The sequence below is a fragment of the Cololabis saira genome, chromosome 22 (genome assembly GCF_033807715.1).
Source record: "Cololabis saira isolate AMF1-May2022 chromosome 22, fColSai1.1, whole genome shotgun sequence".
NCBI classification, from domain to species: domain Eukaryota; kingdom Metazoa; phylum Chordata; class Actinopteri; order Beloniformes; family Belonidae; genus Cololabis; species Cololabis saira.
In genome coordinates, this window is record NC_084608.1 from 31764858 (window position 1) to 31787049 (window position 22192).

General features: G+C 36.5%; 1 protein-coding gene across 1 annotated transcript in view; it reads left to right on the forward strand.

The window, feature by feature from the left end:
* Nucleotides 1-22192, forward strand: part of gpr158a (G protein-coupled receptor 158a) — a 144946-nt gene that overhangs the window by 26309 nt on the left and 96445 nt on the right. Inside the window, exon 2 of the mRNA XM_061713771.1 lies at nt 667-772. Within this exon, the coding sequence (XP_061569755.1) occupies nt 667-772 (106 nt within the window). The remainder of the gene's footprint in view (nt 1-666; nt 773-22192) is intronic.

Consider the following 22192-nt stretch of genomic DNA (forward strand, 5'->3'; position numbering starts at 1 on the left):
TCACCTGTTTCAGGTACATTTTCACTTGAAGTAGAAAAATCTTCCAGTGGAACAAGATTTATGTTCTTATTAAAAGCAATAAAATCTTGTTCCACTGGCAGATTTTTCTACTTATTTTAAGTGAAAATCTACTTGAAACAGGTGAAAATTGTTGTTTTTTTCCAGTGATGAGTCTTGTTTTAAGTGTAATGAGATTTTTTTTTACTAAAATGAGACATTTTAACTAGAAATAAGACAAATATTCTTGTTAAGATTTTGAGTTTTTGCAGTGATCCATTTTACTTATCCTGTGAAGGACAGAGTCATATTGATAAGTTCAGAAAACTGTTTTTTATTGTTGTGTTTTGATGTATTTGATGTAAGCCCAGTGGATATTTAAAGCTTACAGAAGGCTGCATTTAACTGCTGCTATGTCATTCCTGCAGTATTTCTGCAGGTGTTTTGGCCACTGCTATTATTTGTAATATATTATATTATTTGTAATCAGCAAAAATGATCTGTCCCCATATGATAAAATCCACCATCCCCCCTGATTTACAACTGGAGTACTGCTTGTAGGTAACAGTGGTGGTTTCTCAGTGCTCCACCAGCGTATCACGCTTGATTCTAACAGTAAAATCTCTGTAAAGTAACCTCCCTGTCCCCTGGTGTGCTGCTGTCGTGCAGGGGCGTGGTGCGGGTGGACGTGAGTCTACAGGATGTTGATATTGACCAGTGCTCGGCCGACGGCTGGTTTGCTGGAACCCATCGATGCAACCTGACCACTATGGAGGTGAGTGCGCCGGACGTGCGGATCAGACCCATTGATTTGGTCTGTTAAAGTGAACTGTGAACATCTACATGAGGCGGTAAATGGAAGGGCAGTAAACCTGTACGTCTCGTAACAAATGGACGGGCTTCTGATTTACCCCCACGATCACTCCCACACTGTTCCAGTGAAGGCAGCGCGTCCTGCACAGTCACTGCTGCCTTTTAGATGGAAGTCACTTTGAATAAGAGCGTCTGCTAAATGACAGTAGTAGTCAGTACTGGAGATGAGGGGGGATGAGGGAGGATGGCATCCCTACTGAAATAAAAACGGTCCAAATCATCCCCCCTGTAAAACTGCCATCCCCCCTTTCCATCCCTTATGTCATTTCATCAATGAATGTGGTTTTACTGCTATTTCAACATTTAGAGTCATCACCAGAAAAATAACACCAGAAAAATGTGACAATTTTCACCTGTTTCAGGTAAATTTTCACTTGAAATAAGTAGGAAAATCTGCCAGTGGGACAAGATTTATCTTCTTATTACAAGCACTGGCAGATTTTTCTACTTATTTCAAGTGAAAATTTACTTGAAACAGGTGAAAATTGTCAAATAAGTTATTTTTCTGGTGTTATTTTTCTGGTGATGACCAGAAGCAAAAACATCTTGTCCCACTGGCAGATTTTTCTACTTATTTCAAGTGAAAATCTACTTGAAACAGGTGAAAATTGTTGTTTTTTTCCAGTGATGAGTCTTGTTTTAAGTGTAATGAGATTTTTTTACTAAGATGAGACATTTTAACTAGAAATAAGATAATATTGATAAGTTCAGAAAACTGTTTTTTATTGTTGTGTTTTGATGTATTTGATGTAAGCCCAGTGGATATTTAAAGCTTACAGAAGGCTGCATTTAACTGCTGCTATGTCATAGAATAGAATAGAATAGAATAGTAGACTTTATTGATCTCCCAGAGGAGAAATTCAGTCGTGCAGCAGCCAAAACACATATGATAAAATCCACCATCCCCCCTGATTTTTTTTTACAACTCGAGTACTGGTAGTTACGACGGAGTATTAGGGCCAAACTAAGACAAAAAAAATTGGAAATTACGAGAATAAAGTCGTAAAATTACGATAATAAAGTCGTAAAATTACGAGAATAAACTCATAGCCTAATGTTACGAGAATAAAGTTGTAATATTATGACTTTATTCTCGCAACAATATGACTTTAATCTTGTAATTTTACGACTTTATTCTCGTAATATTACGACTTTATTCTCGTAATATTACGACTTTATTCTCATAATATTACGACTTTATTCTCATAATATTACGACTTTATTCTTGCAACATGGCTATGACTTTATTGTCGTAATTTTACGACTTTATTCTCGTAATTTTACGACTTTATTCTCGTAATTTTACGACTTTATTCTCGTAATATTACGACTTTATTCTCATAATATTACGACTTTATTCTCGCAACATGGCTATGACTTTATTCTCGTAATTTTATGACTTTATTCTCGTAATTTTACAACTTTATTCTCGTAATTTCCAATTTTCTTTTTGTCTTAGTTTGGCCCTAATACTCCGTCGTAGGTAGTAGTAGATGATGGTATCTTTTTTTAAATATCGGCCCAGTGCTTTTTTGTGTTCCTATTGAACATCTACTTTTGTGTGAAAAAGAGCATTTATACATTTATATTTATATATTATTATATATTTGTCTTCAGCAGGTCTTAAAATAGAAAAATAAAATAATACAACCTTAGTAGAACAAGAACACAGAACATATTACACCATGTCATTATTTATTAAAGCACTAATGGGTTCTAGCCCCCTCCCCCCCCCCCCGGATATCACAACATCTTTGTTGCGTTTGTGTCTTTATACTTTCCTGGACCTTTGCATGTAACTGTAAAGTCTGACATGTAGCTGAGATGTAGCTGAGATGGAGAAGAACGTGCTCGGGTTGGTGTTTCATGAATATTGTTCCCTTGTACTTTTGGACGGTTTTGGGTTTATGTCGCGGTTTTGAGTTTATGTCAGTTTTCAGGTTTTTTCACGACAGTTTTGGTATTTAGTTCCTGTTTTATTTTGAAACCCTGTGTCCTTGTGTTTTAGGCCACGTTTACACATAGCCGGGTATTTACAAAAACGGATATTTCACCCTCTACTTTTTGAAAAATACCATTATCATTTTCAAAATCTCTTCATTTACACCAAATTTGCAACCCAAAATGTTGAAAGAGCCAGAATGGACCAAAAACACAAAAAACAAATATGTCTGGAGCCGCAAAAAATGAAAAGTCTTGTTTAAGCCTTAGAATGAAGGCAACACATGCTGCATGTTTCTTTATTAGTTATAACTGGGGGAAGATTTTTTTTCATTATGCACTTCGAGAAAGTCGAAATGTCGAGAAAAATTTCGAAATGTCGAAATTAATGTTGAAATACAATCTCCAGAAAAAAGTCAAAATGTCGAGAAAAAAGTTGAAATCTCCAGAAAAAAGTCAAAATTCCGAGAAAAAAGTCGAAATGTCAGGAAAAAAGTCAAAATTTCGAGAAAAAAGTCGAAATGTCAAGATTAAAAAGGAAAGGAAAAAGGAAGAAAAAGGAAGAAAAGAAAAAGAAAAAAAGAAAACAAATAAGAAAAAAAGGAAAAAAAAGGTCAAACATTTTATAAAAAGCTCCAGGAGCCACTAGGGCGGCGCTAAAGAGCCGCATGCGGCTCTAGAGCCGCGGGTTGCTGACCTTCGATTTACACGAACCCGCATTAAATACCCTTGTACTTGTCACGGTTTTGAGTTTATGTCACGGTTTTTTCACACTTTTGGTATTTTAGGTTCCTGTTTTATTTTGAAACCCAGTGTCCTTGTGTTTAAGTTTTGCCTTGACTTCCCTTGTTCCATCTGCCCTGATTGTTTGCACCTGTGTCTCGTCAAGCCTCGTGTATATCTTGTCTTTCCCTTGCTCTCTGCTGGTCTGCACTGTTCTTCCCTCCATGTGGCAGGCCATTTTCATGTTTAAACTCTTGTGCTTTTTTTTTTGGTTAATCCTGTTCAGCAGCAAGTTTGCTTTTTTTTTGTTAAATAATTCACTTTTTTGGGAACTCCTACTCCAGCCACACCGTAACAGGTTTTAAACTTTCTTACTCTTGAATGACTGTTTTCTACGACGGAGTATTAGGGCCAAACTAAGACAAAAATTACTAAATTACGAAAATAATGTCATAATAATATGAGAATAAAGTCGTAAAATTACCAGAATAAAGTCATAATGTTGTGAGAATAAAGTCATAATGTTGTGAGAATAAAGTCATAATGTTGTGAGAATAAAGTCGTAATATTACGAGAATAAAGTCGTAATATTACGAGAATAATATTAAATATATTATAAATATATAAATATAACATAACACAAGATGCTCAATATTCCTCATTTTAACACAGGGAGAAGATGCTCTTCTTGTTAGAGTTCTCATGAATTAACACTTTATTCTCGTAATATTACGACTTTATTCTCGTAATATTACGACTTTATTCTGATAAATTACCACTTTATTCTCGTAATATTACGACTTTATTCTGATAAATTACCACTTTATTCTCGTAATATTACGACTTTATTCTCGTAATATTACGACTTTATTCTCGTAATATTACGACTTTATTCTCGTAATATTACGACTTTATTCTGATAAATTACCACTTTATTCTCGTAATGTTACGACTTTATTCTCGTAATATTACGACTTTATTCTCATAAATTACCACTTTATTCTCGTAATGTTACGACTTTATTCTCGTAATGTTACGACTTTATTCTCGTAATGTTACGACTTTATTCTCGTAATGTTACGACTTTATTCTCGTAATGTTACGACTTTATTCTCGTAATGTTACGACTTTATTCTCATAATATTACGACTTTATTCTATTACGACTTTATTCTCGCAACATTATGACTTTATTCTCGTAATTTTACGACTTTATTCTCATTACATTATTACTTTATTCTTGTAATTTCCCAAAAAAATGTTTGTCTTTGTTTGGCCCTAATACTCCGTCGTAGTTTTCCCAGATGGTTCCACGCTGATGTGGTCTTTCCTTGGCTTTAAAAGCTGATCAATCCAGACCAAAACTATTAATTTAGTTTTTTGTTTAATAAATGTGGTGTTCTTGATTTGACGGACGTTTTCCCTTTATTAATCTTAAGGCTTTTTGAGGACCTGATATGTTTTGTTGCATTAAACCTTAAAGAGAAGTCTTTTTCTCCCCTCCCCACAGGAATCTAATAATCACTGACGTATTCAACAGATTAATTATTAAGCAGACGTGTCTGGTAAAGAATTGGTGTCCATTTATGGTTATAAATGAATCCTAGCGCTGGCAGGTCTGGAGCAACGGGTGAAGATCAGGATTTAATAAAGCAGCTAGACTTCTCGGTAGTTTCCTCTTTCAAGGCTGTGTCTTCATGAAGACGTATATGTTTGTCTGTTGAAACTGAACGCAGCGTTTTGTGTGAAACGAGGGTTGACAGGTGGGCCAAATAGTTTTGTGCTCATTAGGTAAAAGACGGAGATGCAGCACGCAGGCTCGTCTCTCAGCCCTAAGCGCTCAGAAATATGTTCAACTTGAAACTTTAAGTGAAAAGACCTCAGATGGAGGGTTAGAGGAAATATTTATACTGAAAAAACAGTCAAACTGTCCTGTCTGAAGGCTATTTTTAAACAGATTTCAAATCCACAATCATGCCAAGCTCTGATTGCTATGCTAATGTGTTTTGTCTCACCCAGGCGTGAAAAGTATTACTATTTCCAAACCTCATAAACTAAAGAAGACATGTCATGTGCTTACCGTTGTTCACAATTTGCAGACAATGACTAAATTCAAACCGCAATCTTTAATCAAATCCAATTCAAAACTACTTTATTCATCTCTGAGGGGAAATTAAGTGAAGAGACTTGAATCATGACACCTGCAAAGAGTCACTGCAGATGTTTATTGCTGGGTTACCAGAAAAACCCATGCAAATACACAACTTATAACTCAGACCAGGAACTTTCCTGCTGGGAGGCGACGGCGCTAATCAAGCCACCCTGCTGCCCGAGGACTGAAAATACCTTTCTAGAATCTAGACCGGGGGTCGGCAACCCGCGGCTCTTTAGCGCCGCCCTAGTGGCGCCCTGGAGCTTTTTCAAAAATGTTTGACCTTTTTTTTTTCCTTTTTTTCTTATTCTTTTTCCTTTTTCTTCCTTTTTCCTTTTTTAATCTCGAAATGTTGACTTTTTTCTTGACATTTCGACTTTTTTCTCGGAATTTCAACTTTTTTCTCGACAGTTTGACTTTTTTCTTGACATTTTGACTTTTTTCTTGAGATTGTACTTCAACATTAATCTCGACATTTCGACATTTTTCTCGAAATTTTGACTTTTTTCTTGACACTTCGACTTTTTTCTTGAAATTGTACTTCAACATTAATCTCGACATTTAGACTTTTTTCTCGAAATTTTGACTTTTTTCTTGACATTTTGAGTTTTTTCTCGGAATTTTGACTTTTTTCTCGACATTTCGACTTTTTTCTTGAAATTGTACTTCAACATTAATCTCGACATTTTGAGTTTTTTCTCGGAATTTTGAGTTTTTTCTCGGAATTTTGAGTTTTTTCTCGGAATTTTAAGTTTTTTCTCGACATTTCGACTTTTTTCTCGACATTTCGACTTTTTTATCGACATTTCGACTTTTTTTTCTCGACATTTCGACTTTTTCACTTTTTCAGTGCATAATGAAAAAAGATCTTCCCCCAGTTATAACCAATATAGCTACATGCAGCAGGTGTTGCCTTCATTCTAAGGCTTAAACAAGACTTTTCATTTTTTGCGGCTCCAGACATATTTGTTTTTTGTGTTTTTGGTCCATTATGGCTCTTTCAACATTTTGGGTTGCCGACCCCTGGTTTAGACTCTATCATCACCTTCAAATCCCGCCTTAAAACTCACCTTTTCAGACATGCATACACGCAATAATCTTGGGACTGGAATGACCTCACTATTGCACTTTACTGTTCTATGTATTGTACTTTGCTATGTTTTTAATTGATTGTTTTTAATGTCCTTTTGTACGCCGACCTTGAGTGTCCTGAAAGGCGTCTATGAATAAAATGTATTATTATTAGAATCAACATCTCCAAAATCAAATGTCTCTCATCGGATTCAAACTCCGGCCTCAAGTCCCGAGTTTTCTTCCAAAAAGATAGAATTAAAAAACGGAAATGCCACATAATGACAAATCTTCTATCACCCTATCTGTGTTCCTGCTGACTATCCTGGCCACGTTTTGAATAACTTTCAGTTTGCGTGTCGCCCCCTCTTATCATGACCTGAAGTGAGATGAGCACGGAGAAACAAAACGACAAAGGAGCAGCTGCAGAAAGCTGCTGCTCGCCTTGAGAACAACTTTCATTGTTCCACGTTGCTCCTGGTTGAGGCGCCCCGACGCTCTCCCACCTGCCGTCTCATCAAAAAGCAACGGAGTTTGAAGACGTGCTGTAGATCAAGCTACTTCATAATGCATGTACTGTAATGGATTACAGTGAGCCTTTTTTAATAATTAATCGCACTCTTTGTCTGAGTACTTCCACCTTTCGCTGGACAGCCAGTGATTGCGTCATTTGACATTGTGCTTGGATGTGTGTGAACTGTGGGCGGCGGCGGCTGCAAAGAGAGGAGAGAGCAGCGTTTGTGGCCTAGATTTGAAGTGGGCCTGTCAAAGGAGGCCTGATGCCGTCAGCGCGAGGGTTTTCTTGACTTTTGGACTTAAGCTTAATGATAACAGCTGCTACACTCATCGCTTATTGCCATTATACCCATCATCATCATCATCACACTTGCCGGATGAACAATAGGGGCTCACGTTGGTTGAGCAAGAGATGTAGCGCTTTTTCTAGCACACCTTGTGATCTCTTGTGGAGATTTGACATCTACATTCCTATCATCACTCATCATTAAGTGTGTAATGTAATTCATAATTGCACTTGTAAACCTAGATTGTGGACACTTAATCAGATTAATCAGAGGTGATGTGGCATGCGTCTCCTGCGTGAGTGTAATCACACCTTGTCGGCCCGTTTGTTAATGTGATAAAAAAGTGACCTCTGACAAGGTGGCCTGTATTTGATTATTAGGTTTATTGGCTTTTATCACATCTGTACTGATATTTCCTACCTGTTTGGCTACGTGCATGAAATCCAGTTTGTCATAAGCTGATAGATACTAAACATGCAGTTCTTCAAAGGTCTTAAAATGCGTTTATTGTAGAAGTACCGGTAAGCATATTTACGACCTGGTTACGAAATGTTTTGGCCTCGTTCGTTTGCAAACGTGGAACCAGAATGCTGTAAGAGGTATTAGCCACGTAGCTAGAGGCTGGTTAGCCTTGTTTCAGTCCTCCAGTCCTAGTTACAGCATCAACAGTAGCCTACTTGTTTCAGTAGCAATATCACAAATGAGAATGGATGTAAAGATTCAGTCAGAATTCATTTAGGGCAGGGGTGTCAAACTCATTTTGCTTGGCGGGCCGGATTTTACCAATTTTTTTCTCGCGAGCCGCACGCTCAAAATAACAAAAACGGTGCGAAATTTTTTTTTTACTATTGTTATCTAATCCAATATCAGTTTAGTTAATTTTAAAGGAAATATGCACTTTGTTTACACTCTAATTATGTAAAATATATTTCTTCAGGATCTTTTCTTGAAATTTCTCGTTTTTTTTCAAATTATGTAAGATACTTTTAATATAATTTTACAAAGATAAACAGAAACAAGTATGTTTTTTTTATATTTCGCTTTTTTATAGAAAATTTAATTAAAAGCAAAATCTTTCTTATTACATCCGAGAGTGTTTCTTTGTTATTTAGAGATTTTTCCAGTACAATAAGTGTATTTATTTTTAAAAATTTGCGCGGATATTTACGCCAGTGTACCGAAAAAGTCAGCACTTCTCTTTTAACTGTTTTACTTTGTCACTATCCTCGTATTCAAAACTGAAATTCTCAGAATAAATATGTAATAGTAGTCAGTTAATAAAAATAAAGGACCGTCTACAAAGAAATAAAATCGGCAAATGCATTCTAGAAAACTAAAAAAATTTCAAACTGTTCTCTTTGTGGAATAACGATGGATTTGTAGAAGAAATATATTATCAATATGCTGCGATTCATGCAAATTATTTATGCCTTCCTTTTTAGTAAATTAACATTTCAGTTTTTTGCGTTGGAAACTTCTCGCGGGCCGAATGAAAATCTCTCTCGGGCCGCACATTTGACACCCCTGATTTAGGGTAACATTTGTAACCATCATTGGCTGGTATGATCTAGTCTAAGCTAAATCGCTTGTAAAAAAAAAGATATTGTTTCTACCACTGTTATGAAATCTGTTTTCAGGAATAACGAGAGGACTGAAAAGAAAAATTAAACCAACCTTCAAAACCTTTCAGGTGAAATGACACCTGAATGTATCCGACTTAATTCAAGTTGCTCTAAAGTGCAAGTGTGTTGTACATTTTGTAAAGGAAGTGTTATCATTGCAAGTATTTTTAGGAATATAACAGCGGTAAAGGTTGCATACAGTGTTGTAAATCTGTTTATTTTCAAATAGCCACTTCGTTGCCACCAATTTACTCAAACTTGCATTTCAAGTTCCCGCTGTCAAAACAATATATGGCGGTCCATTTCATTCCCGACTTCATACACGTGGCTACATTTATTTAACTAAGAGCAAATCTTGCAATTTCTGTGATTGGCTCAGACCAGCCACAGTGAAACTCCATGATTTACAACACGGATAAGCACATACAGACGGCCGGCGACAACGTTGTGCTAATTTTTCTGTTCAAAAGAGTCTCACATGTGAGGAAGTGGAGGTTTTCTCTCACCTGTCACTAATATTGCACTTCTGTGTGTTTTGTCGTTCTTTGGGACTTTTACACACACGAGGAATCCTTTCATGGCAGAATGCTGCTGATGATGAATGTTTCAATCAATTAGCTTATTGCTCAGAGCAAGTGGTCGGCTCCCTGGGGAAACATAGCTGTGGAAGGCGGTGACACACAAGCTAACAAAGTCCTCAACAGCAATGACTGCTGAAGGAAAAAGAGGAGCGCTAGCAGAGGTGGGAAAAATACAAAAATATTGTACTTAAGTAAATGTACAGATTTTCTGCTTGAAAATGACTTAAGTAAAAGTAAAAAGTACCCATTAAGAAAATTACTTAAGTAAAAGTATAAAAGTACCTCAAATAAAATATAATAAAGTACCAAAATTACATGGTGTAAAATGTACTTAAGTACAAAAGTAAAAAGTACAAAATTCAAAGTACAAAATTATTTTCAAAAGGATTGCAAAGAAATGAAGTCCCAACATTGTCATGCTGTCGAAAGTGGCTTTATTCCAAGAATTTGCTTACAACTCTAAATAATGGTGATATTATAAGACTTTAATTTGTAGCGAGTAACGACGTGTCCAATTTTAAATATAGCGGATTAAAAGTACGATTTTTTTTTTTTTTTTTTCCTTGAAAATGTAGCGAAGTAAAAGTAAAAGTACAGAAAAATTAAAGTATCAATAAAAGTACAAATTCTCAAAAATCTTACTTAAGTACAGTAACGAATAGGGATGGACGGTATGGACTAAAAAATGTATCACGATAATTTCTGGCATTTATCCCGATAACGATAAAAATGACGATAAAAAAAATACCAATTCAACTTAATCTTTGTAACTATAAATCTATCTCGCTCTGAAATCCGCCATGTTTGTTACACAAAAACCTCATCAACGGGAATTTTTCTTTCTTTCTTTCTTTCTTTCTTTCTTTCTTTCTTTCTTTCTTTCTTTCTTTCTTTCTTTCTTTCTTTCTTTCTTTCTTTCTTTCTTTCTTTCTTTCTTTCTTTCTTTCTTTCCATTGTGCGTGGATTTAACACAGAACCATAAATCAGTTTGACACAAGAACATCATCAACGGGAATTTATCATTTTTACCGTGAGATGACAAATTCTTACCGTGGGGAATTTTTTTGACAGTTTATCGTGAACTGTAAAATAACGCCCATTCTTCGTACTTCGTTACTTTACACCACTGACCGCTAGTCCCAAAAGATGACCCTGAAACCACTATGAAAACATCAAGCTCATGTTGAACTTTCACCGCAAAGGCATTAACGTTCAAGAAAATGCAGTACATTTAGACATTTTCCATTCTGACGATGGTTTATGGGCAGCATCATAGTGCGCTGGTTCCCAGTTTGAATGCCAGTATGGGCCTTCTTAATTGCAGTTCATGTGGGAGTTTTCTCAGACATCTCTCCCAGTCCAAAGTCACGCTTCCAAAAAGAACATTTTGTGCCGTTTGTGTGCTTTGAACATTGATGGTTCAGATTTTGAGGAGCATGAAGTAAAGTTTAAACTAACTGACCAGCCATTAGTTTGATCTGTTGTCAGTAACACTTGGATAGAAAGTGTTGCACAGCAGGTTTGGTACGGCACCAAATTGACCCATTAAAGCCATTTTATGTAACATTATTTCTGACCAGACAGGGGAATACAGATGACGTGTTGACAGTAATGTTGTTGCAGATGTTGATCTTGTAATAACACCGGTCTGACAGGAACCTTCTTGTGATTTTTTGCCCCCATGTGTCAAGAAAAGGTTTGCTGCATGGAGTGCCTTTAATACTTACGGAAGAGTATTAGGGCCACTTAAAAAAAATAAAAAGAATTCTGAGAAAAAAGTCAGAACTCTGACTTTAATCTCAGAATTCTGAGAAAAAAATCAGAACTCTGAGAAAAAAGTCAGAATTCTGAGAAAAAAGTCAGAATTCTGTAAATACTATATACAGTACTCGAGTTGTAAAAAGAAATCAGGGGGGATGGTGGATTTTATCATATGGGGACAGATAATTTGTGCTGATTACAAATAATATAATATATTACAAATAATAGCAGTGACCAAAACACCTGCAGAAATACTGCAGGAATGACATAGCAGCAGTTAAATGCAGCCTTCTGTAAGCTTTAAATATCCACTGGGCTTACATCAAATACATCAAAACACAACAATAAAAACAGTTTTCTGAACTTATCAATATGACTCTGTCCTTCACAGGATAAGTAAAATGGATCACTGCAAAAACTCACAATCTTAACAAGAATATGTGTCTTATTTCTAGTTAAAATGTCTAATTTTTGTAAAAAAAAAATCTCATTACACTTAAAACAAGACTCATCACTGGAAAAAAAATGTCACCTGTTTCAAGTAGATTTTCACTTGAAATAGGTAGAAAAATCTGCCAGTGGAACACATTTTTTTTCTTGTAATAAGAAGATAAATCTTGTCCCACTTGCAGATTTTCCTACTTATTTCAAGTGAAAATTTACCTGAAACAGGTGAAAATTGTCAAATAAGTTATTTTTCTGGTGTTATTTTTCTGGTGATGACTCTAAATGTTGAAATAGCAGTAAAACCACATTCATTGATGAAATGACATAAGGGAAGGAAAGGGGGGATGGCAGTTTTACAGGGGGGATGATTTTGATCGTTTTTATTTCAGGGGGGATGCCATCCTCCCTCATCCCCCCTCAACTCTAGTATTGACTATATATACAAATAACTGAGTCCCAATAAAACAATAAATATTTTATGAATTTGAAATGGTGTTCCTTTTTATCTTATCGTATTAATAATAAAAAAGAGCAAATTTCCAACTTTTGAACTTTAGTACTCCCGTCCCACTTTCCAGGTTAATGAAACACCTCCAGTTAAACATTCCTGCCCAACACAGCAGGCATCAAATACATCCCCTATTGAAGTGCATTATAATCAAGTTTTGTGTCAATTTCACAATTCAGCATTAAATTTAAATGTAAAAAGTAGCTGATTTGTGTAAACTCTGACGACTAGCACAACAAACCATTCATCTTGTGCAACGCCATGATTTACATGTTGTCTCTTGTCCTGCAATCTGTACATGCAGCCTGCCCATAACTTACAGGGAGGGGACAGATCCCATAATGGCCACGTATTGTATGGGCTGCTGTGATAACAAACCCTTTGTCCGCAAGGCCACGACTGCAGGAGAACATGTGTGACGTGTTCAGGTTAGCCCACAACTCAAGAGACAATGTATGACACTCAGGTTCCTGTCAGGTTTTAAAAACGGTAAAGTCGGTTGTCTCATATGTACGACCGAGTATTAGGGCCAAACTAAGACAAAAAAAAAAAATGGAAATTACGAAAATAAAGTCGTAGAATTACCAGAATAAAGTCATAATGTTGTGAGAATAAAGTCGTAATATTACGAGAATAAAGTAGTGATATATAATATATAAATATAACTTCACAAGATGCTCAATATTCCTCATTTTAACACAGGGAGAAGATGCTCTTCCTGTTAGAGTTCTCATAAATTACCACTTTATTCTCGTAAATTACGACTTTAGTCTCGTAATGTTACGACTTTATTCTCGTAATATTACGACTTTATTCTCGTAATATTACGACTTTATTCTCATAAATTACGACTTTATTCTCGTAATATTACGACTTTATTCTCGTAAATTGCGACTTTAGTCTCGTAATGTTACGACTTTAGTCTCGTAATATTACGACTTTATTCTCGTAATATTACGACTTTATTCTCATAAATTACCACTTTATTCTTGTAATATTACGACTTTATTCTCATAAATTACGACTTTATTCTCATAAATTACCACTTTATTCTCGTAATATTACAACTTTATTCTCATAAATTACCACTTTATTCTCATAAATTACCACTTTATTCTCATAAATTACCACTTTATTCTCATAAATTACCACTTTATTCTCGTAATATTACGACTTTATTCTCGTAATGTTACGACTTTATTCTCGTAATGTTACGACTTTATACTCGCAACATTATGACTTTATTCACGTAATTTTACAACTTTATTCTCATTATATTATGACTTTATTCTCATTATATTACGACTTTATTCTCGTAATATGACTTTATTCTCATTATGTTATGACTTTATTCTCGTAATTTCCTATTTTTTTTGTCTTAGTTTGGCCCTAATACTCCGTCGTACATATGAATGATTTGAGTTTAAATTTTATGTATTTTCTGGTTTTATAAGTTCTTATTTAACCACTTTGTTTACATGGTTGATGCATCGTTATTGAAATTTTAGCTTTTTGTTTCTATTCCCCTGCTAAAATATAATCTGAACACAACACCGAAAGCAATTAGAGCTTCAATTAGAAGCTGCTTTACATTTTATTTGTGTAATTTAACAAGCTGCTCACTGAGGGAAAATGCAATATTAAGGAGCAGTTAAATTCCCATCTGTTTCAACAGTATAAAACAAATTATTCCTGTCCAGAGTTGTTAAGCTGTTATGTACTTCAAATACTGCTGAAACAGAGCAGTTTCTGTCTGAGTTTTCGGACTCGGCAACTCTTCCTTGGCTCCCACGCGTCAGTCTTTGCTGGATCTTCATTTTTCACTCCACGTGCTGCTGTCCTCCCAGAAAACTCCCCCAGCTCCTCCGTGAGTCGTACCCACATTAGCTGTGCGGCGGCGGCGGTGGCGGACAGCGTTTTCCCACTTGTTCCTCTGACAGCTTTCCTGTTCCAAGTGTTCCCTTTGCACTCATTCAACAAAAAAACTGAAAAATGCCTACAGCTTCATCTGCAAGCCCGGGCCGCGTTGCATAACATCGGAATAGCTGTTGTCTTCGCATCATGGGGAGCCCCCATGCTGTTGGAAAAATGGCCTTGGTGGGGCAGGGATCCCCTCAAGGGAGCCGTGTCAGGAGCCAGCGCCGCTCCAGGCTACGGCTCTTTCAGCCTGCTGTTTTCATCTCATCCATTTGCATAAAGAGAAAGGGCTCAAAGCATCCTAATTGAGCACGTTTCTTGCTATGTCGCCTGTTAGGAGAATGTTCAGGAGCCTATAAATAGGGTAATTGCTAATTATCTACAGCGATCGCACCAGAGCTGTTATTATGCTTCAGAGTTGATAAGGGTCTTTGATACAAAGGATACAGGATACTGCTATGCACTAACAGATTTAAATCAACCCCTGAATTTAAATACATTCCATTGTACTGATTAATTATGCTGCGCTTGATAAAAACAGGCCAGCAAAATATCTGAAACAAGTATACAAAGAATAATGTAGGGGATGCGTAACGATGATCAGACATAGATGCATCTGCAGCTTTGTCATTGAAACCTTTAGTAGCTTCAACAGTGTGCTGTAAAACTCATTTTTAAAACCTCGAACAATACGTATCCGGTTCAAACACACACAGTCAGAGTCTAAAGACGGGACTCTGGAGTGGGACAGCTGGATTTCGAAATAAATGCTGCAGACGCAGAAATACCTAGTCTTTTATCCTTTAAGGCAGTGTCTCCCAACCTGGGGTCCGGGCCCCCCCTTAGGGGCGTCAGAGATCTCTGGGGGGGTGCAAAACTTTGTCTGCTTTGAAATTATGCAGTTGTAAAAATTATATTTGCGAATGAGTCATTCATAAGACATTGTTAGGAATAATTTATGAATGTCTTGAATATTTTTTGTGTTTTTTATACACTGGTGACAAACACAGGAAATTATTTCATTCCTTATTATTATATCATTACTCAACATTTAATTTACTCCGACAGGTTGTTAAAGGAAAAATGTTAAAAAAAAATGTATCTCATATTAAAAGAGACTTTTTTCAGAAATATTTTTATGTCCTTTAATGTCCTTTTGTGCGTATTTTATTCATTGGTGGCATTGGAGAAAAACAAATTCATATGTATACAGAGTAAACCAAAGAGAAATGTATCAAAAAAACATCATTAATGTTCATTTTTTCAATTAAAGGAGCATGAGGCTCATTTTAAGAAATGAGACTCTCTAGCGCCACCCTTCACCACGACGGCCGTTGGGGGTACTGCAGCCAACAGTGAAGCCGGCACGGGAGAACGGGGAGAACGCGCATGCAGCGTCATGTGACGTCACATCCACAGGACAGCGCGGGAAATTCCGGTCACAATTGCAGCACATTTTGCAGCACACAGCCTGTTCAAGGCAACGGAGAGATACACTAGAGGGCTCATTCTTTTGGGTTGGAACGCTTCATCTGACATTATTACTAGAAAACTTAAAACTTATATGAATTTTTTTCATAAATCCTGCCTCAATCCTGCCTCAAGCTCCTTTAAGAGACATAAAAGTCATTTTTCATGAGCTAAGACTGATGGCATTTCTGCTTCAACCGTAATACGACAGAGTAGGTAAAGAATCTACACATCTGTTTAAAGCAGCTGGTTTTTGTCCTGTTCTTCTGCAGAGTTGCTCCTTTTGAGCTCTATCCATAAGTCTAGACACGATGACTCTTGTATTACTCAGAGGTGTCTTCAGTATTCACATTCATTACTCAGGTAGAAGTATAGATACTAGAGTTTAAAAATACTCCTGTAGAAGTTGAAGTATCAACTCAAGTTTTTTACTCAAGTAAAAGTATAAAAGTACTGGTTTCAAAACTACTTAAAGTATAAAAGTAAAAGTAATGTAAGGGGGAAAAAAGCCATTAAGGACAAAAGCCATTGAAAATGAATGAATCTTAGTAGAATGCAAATATATTAAAGAACCATATATGTGTACTATTGAGCATTAACATGTGTTTCAGAGAGCAGGAGATATGATGACTAGTTGCCTATAAGTATTGTAATGGTGCAAAAAGTCAAACTTCAGAGGCATGTTATCATTTATCCTAACCTTTATTGGAATGTACATCCAAGTTTAGTTGCAGGAATCTGAGGGAACGGATGTAAGAACAAAACTGGACAAGAACATCTGAAACAACCACAACCAAATTCACTCTATCCGGATGGAGCAATTTAACTGGATAGTTTTTTTTTAAAGGCGGAAATGAAATAGAGTAACGAGGCTGTTTTTAAAATGTAAGGAGTAAAAAGTACAGATAATTGCGTGAAAATGTAAGGAGTAAAAGTAAAAAGTCGTCTGAAAAATAATTACTCCAGTGAAGTATAGATAACCAAAATTTCTACTTAACTTGTACTTAAGGTAACGAAGTATTTGATTGACACCTCTGGTATTACTACATGAGAGACAGTTGGTACGGGTCGATATGAAACAGCACCACATACATATAACATACAAGTAGAAACACTGAAGCAACATAACAGACGGGTCCGAATCTCCTCTTAATTTTCTTTGACACACACCGGCTCATTAATTCTGAAATTATTCTTCAGATGATTCCCAAGTGTCGACCAACTGTCATTTAAGCATAAATAATTCCTCCGATAAACAATAATAATTTCTAACAATTGGCAATAAAGAAGTTTCTAGGTGTCTGTAAATGGGGGGAATAAAAGGTCAAAGATGGTTCAACATGATCACTGTGCACTTTTGGGGCAAACTTGCGTCCCTGGCGGTGCAGTCGTTTATTCCCACTACCTGGATCTGTTCATAATACTGGAATACTCAGAATTTAAATAGAAGCACTTTGAAAACCTGAGTTAACTTCCCCCACAGGCAAAATCTTGCACTTCCTTCAACCAGCCGTTGCAGCACTCAAGCAAATAGTCGTGCAGGGAGGATGATAGAAAGGCTGCTTCCCCAGGCAGAAACAGGCTACGAGTGGCGTCTAAAGAGTTTTGTATCTTGACTCTTTATTATACCAACCAGCGTTTACATTTTGTACCCTGTTTCTCACGTTTTCAGCTGCTCTGGACCTGGCTGCACCTCATTTGTGTGTAAATAAAGATACACGACTACTTTGGTTTACGCCTTAAACTTTTAATAAAACTTACCTGTGTCAAGTTTAAGCTAACGTACAGTAAAAAAAGAAAAATCTCCACTGGATAATGTCACGTAAAGGGCTTAATATCAGGTTAAAGTCTGCTAAAGTCTCACAAACAATGACTCAGAGAGGTTTATAGGTGTAACTTTATTTCACGTAACTTCCAAAATCATTTGATTTACATGAAAATGAATGTAAAAACCGATCTTTACGTTCAGGGATCGGCAACCCGCGGCTCTAGAGCCGCATGCGGCTCTTTAGCGCCGCTCTAGTGGCTCCTGGAGCTTTTTCAAAAATGTTTGACCTTTTTTTCCTTTTTTTCCTTTTTTTTCTTTTTTTCTCATTTTTCCTTTTCTCTTTTTTTCCTTTTCTTCTTTTTTTTTCTTTTTTCTTTTTTTTACTTTTTTTTAATCTTTTTTTCTTCCTTTGTCCTTTCGAGTTTTTTCTCGACATTTCGACTTTTTTCTCAACATTTTGACTTTTTTCTCAAAATGCATAATGAAAAAAATAATCTTCCCCCAGTTATAACTAATTTAGAAACATGCAGCATGTGTTGCCTTCATTCTAAGGCTGATACAAGACTTTTCATTTTTTGCGGCTCCAGATATATTTGTTTTTTGTGTTTTTGGTCAAATATGGCTCTTTCAACATTTTGGGTTGCCGACCCCTGATCTAAAAGATGATATCAACAGCTTGTTGATTTAGTCACATGTACCTCCTGAATTTATAAGTTATAAATACAGATATGATTTAGATTTTTAATAATACAAATACATCAACGCTCTTAATCCCTCAGGATTGGTAAAGAAAATTGAGGAAACACGACAATAAGGCATCATTTTTCAGACCTTTTATTTTTCCACATCGTCCCTTTAGGTTGCTCATGAAACTTCCCAGAGTTCCTAGTTTGTGCTTGTGAGCAGAGCTGGGTAGAGTAGCCAAAAATTGTACTCAAGTAAAAGTACTGTTACTTCAGAATAATATGACTCAAGTAGAAGTAAAAAGTAGTCATCCAAATAATTACTTGAGTAAAAGTAAAAAAGTACTTGGTGAAAAAACTACTCAAGTACTGAGTAACTGTTGAGTAACGTCTGATTTATTTTTTTAACACAACCATTCAAACAGACAAAAGTACAAAATAATCATCTTCAGGCAAATTATATCAATAAAACAAATTAAAATTAATAAAAAATAGCTTAAATTAAAATAATCTTAAAGTAAATTCAAGTACTTTAATAAATAATAAAATAAATAAAATAATAACAGAATAAAAAATTACATTAAGCACAAGTAGCACAAAATTTCAAGCCTTTGTACTTTTCTTTTTTAACCTGGCAGAACTAGAACAAACATGAACTCATATAAACTCTGTGTGTGTTTGAGTCTGTGTAAATGTGACAAAACATGCAAAAACAAACATTTTTCCCAAAGAATTACCCAGTGATGTCATGAGATTGACGCGTACGCGGAAAAAAGGGATAAAAGAAAAGTAACAGCTCAACGTAGCCTAATGTAGCGGAGTAAGAGGAACAGTTTCTCCTTCACAAATCTACTCAAGTAAAAGTAAAAAGTATAGTGATTCAAAACTACTCCTAAAACTACAAAATTTCCCAAAACTTACTCAAGTAAATGTAACGGAGTAAATGTAACTTGTTACTACCCACCTCTGCTTGTGAGGTACGTGTTTGTGCAGAAATGTGGCGTTTACTCGCCGGACTGTCTGAAAGTGGCAACGTGGCTGGCTACACGTGCGCCTGGCCAGTTCACTTAGCCACTTGCACAGGCCGTGAATGTGATTATGAGAGCAATATCCCACGGTGTCTGCTGTATGTGTTTACTCACCCCAGCCTGATGGCAGCGTTCAGCTCCCTCCAGGCCAGAGCGTTTATCTCGCTGCTGTTCTGGCTTCAGTGTTTGGACGGCACCCAGAGCGAAGCCCCGCTGCCCGCGCCGCTCTGCTCCGGCTAACTCTCGCTAGTTGACCTCTTTTAAAGGCCTGGCCGGTGGACGAGCTGTCCCTCTGAGCGAACGTCCACAGCCGTCCAGCGCTCGGAAACGTCTCTGCCGCTCCGTGAGCTTTGTGTGCGTTGCCAGTATTTGAACATCTTCAGGCACCCGAGCTTGAGAGTCATCAAATTAGCAGCTCTGTACAATACGAGGCTGAAGCAAGCATGTTGCCCGTTTGCGTTTCGTCTCTCTTACTCTCAGTACTCGAGTTGTAAAAAAAAAAATCAGGGGGGATGATGGATTTTATCATATGGGGACAGATAATTTGTGCTGATTATTACAAATAATATAATATATTACAAATAATAGCAGTGACCAAAACACCTGCAGAAATACTGCAGGAATGACATAGCAGCAGTTAAATGCAGCCTTCTGTAAGCTTTAAATATCCACTGGACTTACATCAAATACATCAAAACACAACAATAAAAAACAGTTTTCTGAACTTATCAATATGCCTCTGTCCTTCACAGGATAAGTAAAATGGATCACTGCAAAAACTCAAAATCTTAACAAGAATATTTGTCTTATTTCTAGTTAAAATGTCTCATTTTAGTAAAGAAATCTCATTACACTTAAAACAAGACTCATCACTGGAATAAAACAACAATTTTCACCTATTTGAAGTAGATTTTCACTTGAAATAAGTAGAAAAATCTACCAGTGGAACAAGATTTTTTTAGCTTGTAATAAGAAGATAAGATCTACTTATTTCAAGTGAAAATTTACTTGAAACAGGTGAAAATGATCAAATAAGTTATTTTTCGGGTGTTATTTTTCTGGTGATGACTCTAAATGTTGAAATAGCAGTAAAACCACATTCATTGATGAAATGACATAAGGGATGGAAAGGGGGGGACGGCAGTTTTACAGGGGGGATGATTTTGACCGTTTTTATTTCAGGGGGGATGCCATCCCCCCTCATCCCCCCTCAACTCCAGTACTGCTTACTCTTTCCTGAACAGACGGGGGGGGGAGACAGACGGGAACTTTGCTGCTCAACTCCTGCTTTTATTTCAGCAACTGACTCAGCCGGCCCTGACGATCAGACGCTATTAAGATGTGATTCCTCTGTGAGCTTTGTGCATTCAAAAGGAAGACAAGTTGAAATCTAACTCTTCAGATTTTAGTCTCAAATAATAAAGATTAAAATAAAATATTTTCTCTTTTACCATGGTCTCTAGCCTCCGACGTAGGTTTCTGACGTGATAACTGGTCTGTGATGTGCCAGAATTATCCCCAAAAATCCATTCAGAAGCATCAGAACTGGTGTGGAGAGATTAGTAATTACCAGTGCACATACAGGACTGTCTCAGAAAATTTGAATATTGTGATAAAGTTCTTTATTTTCTGTAATGCAATTAAAAAAACAAAAATGTCATACATTCTGGATTCATTACAAATCAACTGAAATATTGCAAGCCTTTTTGTTATTTTAATATTGCTGATTATGGCTTACAGTTTAAGATGAAGATTCCCAGAATGTTCAAATTTTTTGAGATAGGATATTTGAGTTTTATTATTATTTATCCATGGATGGGTGGATGGAGTTTTATTAAGCTGTAAGCCATGATCAGCAATATTAAAATAATAAAAGGCTTGCAATATTTCAGTTGATTTGTAATGAATCCTACGGAGCCCCTAAAGGGACACAGATTTTATTTTTTTTTATAATGAGTTTTAAGCGTGCGCGTGAAACCTTTAAGTGAGCACGTAAAGTTGTTTACTTGCAAGCAAAGTGGTAATGTCCTTATAATGGACTCCCAGGTTAAAATATAGCTCAGCTAAATCCTGTAATGTCATTTCCATTCATAAACAGAGCAGGGCGCAACTGGAGGGTCTCCAGTTCCAGCAAAACTCCCATGTACTTGTTTTTACGCGCTCACGCAGAACAACTTTACGTGCTCACTTAAAGGTTTTACGCGCGCGCATAAAACTCATTATAAAAAAAATAAAAAATCTGTGTCCCTTTAGGGGTTCCGTAGAATCCAGAATGTATGACATTTTTGTTTTTGTAATTGCATTACAGAAAATCACAATATTCTAATTTTCTGAGACAGTTCTGTATTTAGGGCCCGAGCACTTACAGTGGCCCTATTGTATCTGTAGGAATTTTTTTTTTTTTTTTTTCGACAAAATTAGTGCCTTTTTGCCCCCCTAAAAGTCACCAAATTTTGCACGCAAGCCAGGCCTGGTGAAAAATTTGATATTTAATGGTTTGCATTAATGGGCGTGGCCTAATGGCTCCACAGCGCCCCCTTGAAAACTTTGTGCCTCAAGCCCCACAATACGGTTTGACGTCCATGCACGAAAATCGGTACACACCTGTATCATGTCGTAACTTAAAGAAAAGTCTCTTGGCGCCATGGCCGAAACCGAACAGGAAGTTGGCCATTTTTAATTAATCGTGTAATTTTGGCGCAATTTGTGCCATTTCTTCTGCCGTTTCTTCGCCCGAACCGTAATGTGTACCGAGGTGTGTTATACATCAAAATGTGCGTCTCCATCCTGCGACGATGGGCATTACTTTTCTCAATCGAAAGAGTTACCGTGGCGACGCTAGAGGCCA